The 6,798-nt window shown below is 47.2% G+C and overlaps 1 protein-coding gene across 1 annotated transcript; it reads left to right on the forward strand.

Annotated features, from left to right (window-relative positions):
- Positions 1 to 5,728: 5,728 nt before the first annotated feature.
- LOC149438426 (olfactory receptor 6E1-like) lies at positions 5,729 to 6,577 on the forward strand. The gene has a single exon (XM_089659890.1). The coding sequence runs from the start codon at positions 5,729 to 5,731 to the stop codon at positions 6,575 to 6,577; it is 849 nt and encodes a 282-aa protein (XP_089516016.1).
- Positions 6,578 to 6,798: the final 221 nt, after the last annotated feature.

Consider the following 6,798-nt stretch of genomic DNA (forward strand, 5'->3'; position numbering starts at 1 on the left):
TGACACCAAGTACTCTGGCCTGCGGGGCAGGTTTGATGGTGGCGTTGTTGGATGTGACGGAGAAGTCAATGGGGGGTGGTGTCCGGGCTGGGGGGAAGACAAGAAACTCGGTTTTGGAGAGGTTCAGTTTAAGGAAGTGGAGCGACATCCAGTCTGATATGTCGCTCAGTAGGTGTGTGATTCGGGCGGAGACTGAGGGGGTGAGGTGGGGGGTTGAGAGATAGATTTGTGTGTTGTCGGCATAGAGGTGGTAGTTGAAGCTGTGAGAGTGTATGAGTTGGCCAAGGGAGGAGGTGTAGATGGAGAAGAGAAGGGGCTCGAGGACAGAGCCTTGAGGGACCCCAACAGAGAGGAGGAGTGAGGGGGAGGTGGTAGCATTATAGGTAATGGGTGGTCGACTGTGTCGAAGGCCGCAGAGAGGTCAAGGAGTAGGAGCACTGAATAGTGGTCATTAGCTTTGGCGGTTAGCAGGTCGTTGGAGAGTTTGAGTAAGGCAGTTTTGGTGGAGTGTAGGGGATGGAAGCCGGACTGTAGGGGATCGAGGAGGTTGTTGTCGTTGAGGTGAGAGCTTAGGCGGGTGTAGACTAGGCGCTCGAGGATTTTAGATGTAAATGGGAGCAGGGAGATGGGTGTGAGGTTGTTCGGGTCATTGGGGTCCAGGGAGGGTTTTTTAAGTATGGGGGTGATGTGTGCATGTTTCAGAGGGGAGGGGAAAGTGCCGGAGGAGAGAGAGAGATTAAAGATGTGGGTGAGGGAGCGTAGGATGGAGGGGGAGGGAGGTAGTAGGAGTTGTGAGGGGATAGGGTCCAGGGGGCAGGTGGTGAGGCGGGCATCAGAGAGGATCTTGGAGACTTCCTCAATGGTAGTAAAGTCAATGGTGCGGAGTGTTGGAGGGGCTTTAGTATGAGGAATGTAGGGTGAGGTGGAAGTGGAGGTCAGAGCAGTGGTGGGGCCGTGGGAGAGGGGTGATGAGGGGTTTGTTGAGTGAGGGGAACGGGGTTGGAGGGAATTTGAGCAACGACGAAGTCCCTTTGGGTTATGTCGAGGGAGAGGGGGGATGAGGGGGTAGCTGTGTGACAGGGGACGGGTTGAGAGGGCATGTGAGTTGCGGCGATGTCCTTGCAAATTGTGTCAATCTTGTTTTTGAAGTGATTAGCAATCTCAAGGGCAGTGAGTGAGGTGCTGGGTGGAGGTGGGGGTGGCGAGAGTAGAGAGTTGAAGGTGGAGAAGAGTTGGTGAGGATTGGAGGAGAGGGCCTTGATGAGGGTCAGGAAGTAGACTTGTTTGGCTGTGTGGAGGGAGGAGGTGTAGGTGTGGAAGGCAGATTTGTAGCGGGTGAAGGCTTGTTGGGATTTGGTTTTGCGCCATAGTCGCTCCAGAGCACGACTGTGTCGTTTGAGGGTTTTGGTGTGATCAGTCTGCCAGGGCTGGAGCGGTCGGGGTCTCATATTGCGTGTGGTTAAAGGCGCTAGTGAGTCAAGGGCTGTTGACAGCGTGTTGTTGTAGGCAGTCATAGCCAAGTCGGGGCAAGACAGGGGGATGATGCTGTCGTGGAGTTGATCAGCTGCAGAGTGGAGGGGGGCAGGGTTAAGGTTGCGGAGGTTACGGCTGGTAGTTGTGTGACATTTGGAGTGGTAGGTGTTGGAGGACGAGGAGATACAGAAGGTAATCAGGTTGTGGTCAGAGAGAGGGAAGGGGGTGTTAGTGAGGTTGTGGGGAGCGCAGCGGTTGGAGAAGACAAGATCAAGGATATTACCGTTGGAGTGGGTGGTGGATTGTATGCACTGTGCAGGTGCAAAGGAGGAAGTTAAGTAGAGGAGATGGGATGTGTCCGGGTTGTCGAGGTTGACAGGGATGTTGAAATCCCCAAGGATGATAGTGGGTAGCTCAGAGGAGAGGAAGAAGGGTAGCCAGGAGGAAAAGTCATCCAGGAAGCGGGATATGGATCCAGGAGGCCGGTATATCACAGCAATCTTCAGGGGGGTTGGGGAGAATAGTCGGATGCAGTGGGCCTCGAAGGAGGAGAAGGATAGGGAGGGGGGGTTTGGGAGAACTCAGAAGGTGCTCTGCGGAGACAGGAGCAGACCAACCCCACCACCTTTACGACCGTTAGGCCTGGGTGAATGGGTCCAGGTGAGACCTCCGTAGGAGAGTGCAGCAGGGGAGGTAGAGTCAGTGGGCTGGATCCAGGTTTCTGTGATCGCTAGGAGGTTGAGGGAGCGGGAAACAAAGAGGATGGCGGTAAGCTTGTTGCACACCGATCGGGCGTTCAGGAGTGCACATGAAAACGGGGGGGAGATTTTAGGGAGCAGGGGGACAGATACTAAGTTACGGGGGTTGCGGCAGGATGTAGAGGCGGGAGGGTGTTTTGTGGTTGCGGGAGGTGGTGGAGGGCCAGGATTCAGGGAGATGTCCCCTGCGGTTAGGTGGAGGAGAAGGGTGAGAAAGGTGGCATGGGAGCGGGATGTGCAGGAGCATGAGAAACTACTAGTGGAGGTGTTCGGGTCAATGGGAGAGTCGAGTAATAGGAGGAGGTGGTGGGTGCCGTAGAGGGGAGAAGGAAGTAGTGAGGACACAATATACAAATGTTTGGGAGGAGCAGAGGGATATAGTGAATGGATTTTGGGAACGGAGGAGAGGAAAATGAGAAGGAGGAGTGGAAGAGGCATTTTGGGGAGGTGATGAGAGCAGTAGTAGGGAGATGATAGCAATGTTATATGACAACAGCCGTAAAGTCATCATAAAACAACCTTAGATATATTAGCTGTGTAATCCGAATATGCAGGAAAATTATCATCGATGAGGCAAAATAGAAAAATATAGAGATAGAAAACCAAGCAATTAACAAGGCGACAAGCCTATAATACAAAAAATACATCACTTAAACGAAAAGCTGTGGGGACAACGGTGAAAATCAAAGATATCAGCAAGGATATACACCCAGGAAGGTGGAGATATCCCAAGTTTTCAGGCTCCAAGGCCCGATGTTCAAGGGGGCGACATGGCAACTGGCCCATCATGGCGATGCCTACCTCGGAAAAGGCAAAACAGTCATGGTCAAAACATAGCAATAAAGACATATATAAAGCACACATAGGAATAGGGGGACCTTGAGAACAGAAAACCTGTCTAACAAGACCATCAGGTGGTAGAGTTCGGCAAACCAGGCAGTCTTGGACATTGAGGAGTGTGAGGAAACTGCTTTCTTCCAGGTTTAGCTGGTGTCCAGATCTTGTGCGGGTTAGAGGCTGGTCTGGATGGGGTTGGAGGTAGTGGAAGGACTTCGTCCGGGAAGGGATGAAGTCCCAGCTGTTTGAGAAAAGAGTCCGCCTCATGCAGATCATGAAGAGTGACTTGAGCATTGTCCTTGGAAGCCACAAGCTTAAAGGGGAACTCCCACGGGTAGAAAATATGATGCTGCTGGAGATGAAGAGTAACCAGCTTCAGGACCCGCCGTTTGGCCAGGGCAATGGGGGGGGTAAGTCACTGAAGAGTTGAAACCTATCTCCCTTGAATTCCAATGAGGACTTGTTATGAGTAGAAGAAAGTAGGGCTTCTTTGCTGTCAAAGTAGTGAAAACGTACGATAACATCTCTAGGTCTGGTGCCCTCAGAGGGTTTTGGGCCAAGTGACCTATGCGCCAGGTCCAACCGCAAATCAACTTCCGGGACCCCAGGAGCAAGAACGATGAATAAAGACAACAGATGGCACTGGAGTTGGGAATCAGAGACCGTTTCAGCAATGCCGTGTATAAGAATGTTCTGGAGGCGCTCCCTATTCTCTAAATCGTCCTGTTGAAATTGTAATTGGGTCACAGATTGTTTCAGGGTGGTATTATCTTGCTTTAGAACATGGACATATTGTACCAGTTCATCAAATTTAGACTCAAAGTGGTCTGTGCAGTCACCTATCTGGGAGATCCCCCCTAGGGTCCTGGGAAAGCTTCCCAACCTCAGCAGAGATAGAGGCAGTAATATTGCATAAAAATACTTGCACTTTATCTTCCAGGATTTCCACCGTCAGCGCTGCGGTCACTGGTGAGGTCTGGAAAGTTGCAAGGGGGTCTGCTTCCATTTCAGCCATCTATGAGCACCTGAAGGCTTCCCCTGGGCCACCACCGCTAATTGAGGCTGAGAATCTGGGCCTAGTGAAAAATCTATCCAGGATCGAGGCCCGCGGGTCCGGAGGAGGTACCATGGGTGGTTTCCAGCGCCCAATGTTTCCCATGTGTATGCAGAGACCCAAAGGAAGGCACTCCCGGGTCTGCAGCAGCAGCAGAAGCGGTTTGGGATGGGTCTGAGGATCGCCAAAGCTCAGGGATTAAGCGGCTGCCATCCTGGACCACTGAGCATGTGCTCCACCACTTCCCTGTTTGATGGTAAAGAATGAGTGCCAGGTTCCCTTTAAGAGCTGTAATCTTGAACTGAGCTTGAAGTAGTAAATAGCATTAATTGACATAAATGTCTATGGACAAAGACAACTCCCTCTAAATGTCTAAAAGATGAACAATAGTAGGAATCCTGCTCTGCAGAGAGGGACATGAACTTGTTGATTTAGTTGGCATTGCTGTATCTTGTTCTCTGACTGTATGTTCTGTGATCAGCTTAAACAATAACTGTAATTCATATATGTTCCAACAACGGCGCTGGTCTAACAAGGCCATAAACTGGGGCAACTGTATGTGATATTCACAACTATGTACAAGCAGATAACTATGGTGACTAGATATCACTTTGTTAGTGGATACATGGGTCTCACTCCACAGGTCAATGTGGTTCAGCAGATGGCCGTGATTCGTATTTCACAATGGATAGAGACAGTCCACAGGCCCTCTGGTTTAGACTTGGCGTTCCGCTCTGTCTTCTACTGTCAGAGTGGCCTGCTTGGCAGCGTAGCAGGCTGGATGGTCAGTGAGGTCTTTCCGCTCTCTCTCTCCATACCTGGCTCCGCGGTTTAGTTCAACACTTCAGCCGTCAGCACACTTCCTTCTCCTTCAATCTCTCTCCCCACTCTCCTGGCCAATCTTCCAGGCTTTGATATTTATATGCCCCCCGCCCACATGCTACCTCTCCAGCAAAATGTAGTCCAAGACACTCTGCTTTCAGCCAAGTTCAGAATTACAAATTCCAGAGGGCTGTTCTATCAATGTGAGTAACCCTGAATAGCAGGCCACCACCATCTAATGTCCATTTTAATGTATTGAGGTTAATACCATTTCAATGGGTTACAGTAAGGATAATAATTTGTTATTGATGCTACTATTAATTCCGTTCAACTTTTATATACTGTTTGGCATTTATTTGATATAATACACTTGTGTGTCTCCTTTCCAGGCAATTCGAAATAGAAAAATATAATTAATGTGATTTTTTTTCCAGCCAGCTTAACTTGTTTTTGAAAATCTTAGGAGAGAAAAATCCCTTGGGTTACTTTTAGAAATATGCCTATAAAAACCTCAGGAAGTGTACTCATCACTGCATCTATCCTGCAATCACAGACATGATAGAGATCTGCTCCAACAGCATGTAGGTCTACTTTCAACAACATGGTACACAATCATTTATAGAGAAATAGACTCACAAATCTTGACTTTGTAGGAACTCACAGCAGAGTTAAGATGGAAAATGTAACTAAACTTAGTCCATCTTTTGTGTTTCTAGGAATCTTAGAGATGGAGAGATTCCGATTTCCATATGCTATTGTAGCTTTTATCTTCTATTTGACTACTATGATTTTATGTTGTCTGATTGTGTATGTAATATTGGTAGAGGCTAGTCTTCATGAACCAATGTATATCTTCATATGTAACTTGATCATTAATGGTATATTTGGAAATTCAGTCATTTTCCCCCAATTTATAATTGACTTGCTGACTGGATCTTCAACTATATCCTTTTATGAATGCCTAGTACAAGTATTCTGTATGCAAAGCTTTTATACTGTGGAAATCTTCACTTTTACTGCCATGGCCTATGACCGATACTTGGCTGTAGGCTACCCACTGAGATATGCCACCCTAATGATGAATAGAAAAGCTCTGAAATACATAGCAGTTATCTGGATTTCAGCTTTCATACTTGTTGTTGTTCCATTGATTATGACGGCCAATCTGAAATTCTGCGGGGTCAATATTAATAATATTTTCTGTGAGAACATGTCCCTTGTCAGGCTGGCTTGTGGGAACTCAGCCGCGGTAAATAATATTTTTGGACTTGTGGAAACACTCCTTGTCCTTTTTGGAACATTTGTAATTATCATATATTGCTACATGAGGACATTGTGGATCTGTTTAAAGATCTCCAAAGTAACTTGCCTGAAAGCCATGCACACTTTGTCCTCACATATAATCACTTTTTCCATTTTCTTGACAGCTGCCTTGTTTGTTTTTTTAAGATACCGCTTGAATGGCGGGGCAATTTCTATCCCCATTCATGTTTTCCTTTCTATCACTGGACTTCTCACATCAGTTATTGTGAACCCTTTTGTCTATGGTATAAGGACTGAAGCTCTAAAATTAAAAATAATCCGAAATGTACATAAACTGAAATTCTGGAAAGATGTTTCTGATTTAAAATAAATTAAGTGTCATAATTGTAATTAAAATTATATTTTAGTGATGTTTTGATTGATTTCAGTACTGTGCAGGGTTTTTATTATGGTTTGAATCATTGTGATGCACTTTTTTGCTCTGTAATATTGGAGGGATTTGCTGCCCAAGAGAAACAATGGGATTAATTTACTAAAGGCAGATAGACTTTGTGGTTGGAAATGCAGTTGCTCCAGAGCTTAGTAAATGAG

Source organism: Staurois parvus, unplaced genomic scaffold, assembly GCF_062004578.1.
Source record: "Staurois parvus isolate SC_StPar_1 unplaced genomic scaffold, SC_StPar_1.0 ptg001192l, whole genome shotgun sequence".
NCBI lineage: Eukaryota > Metazoa > Chordata > Amphibia > Anura > Ranidae > Staurois > Staurois parvus.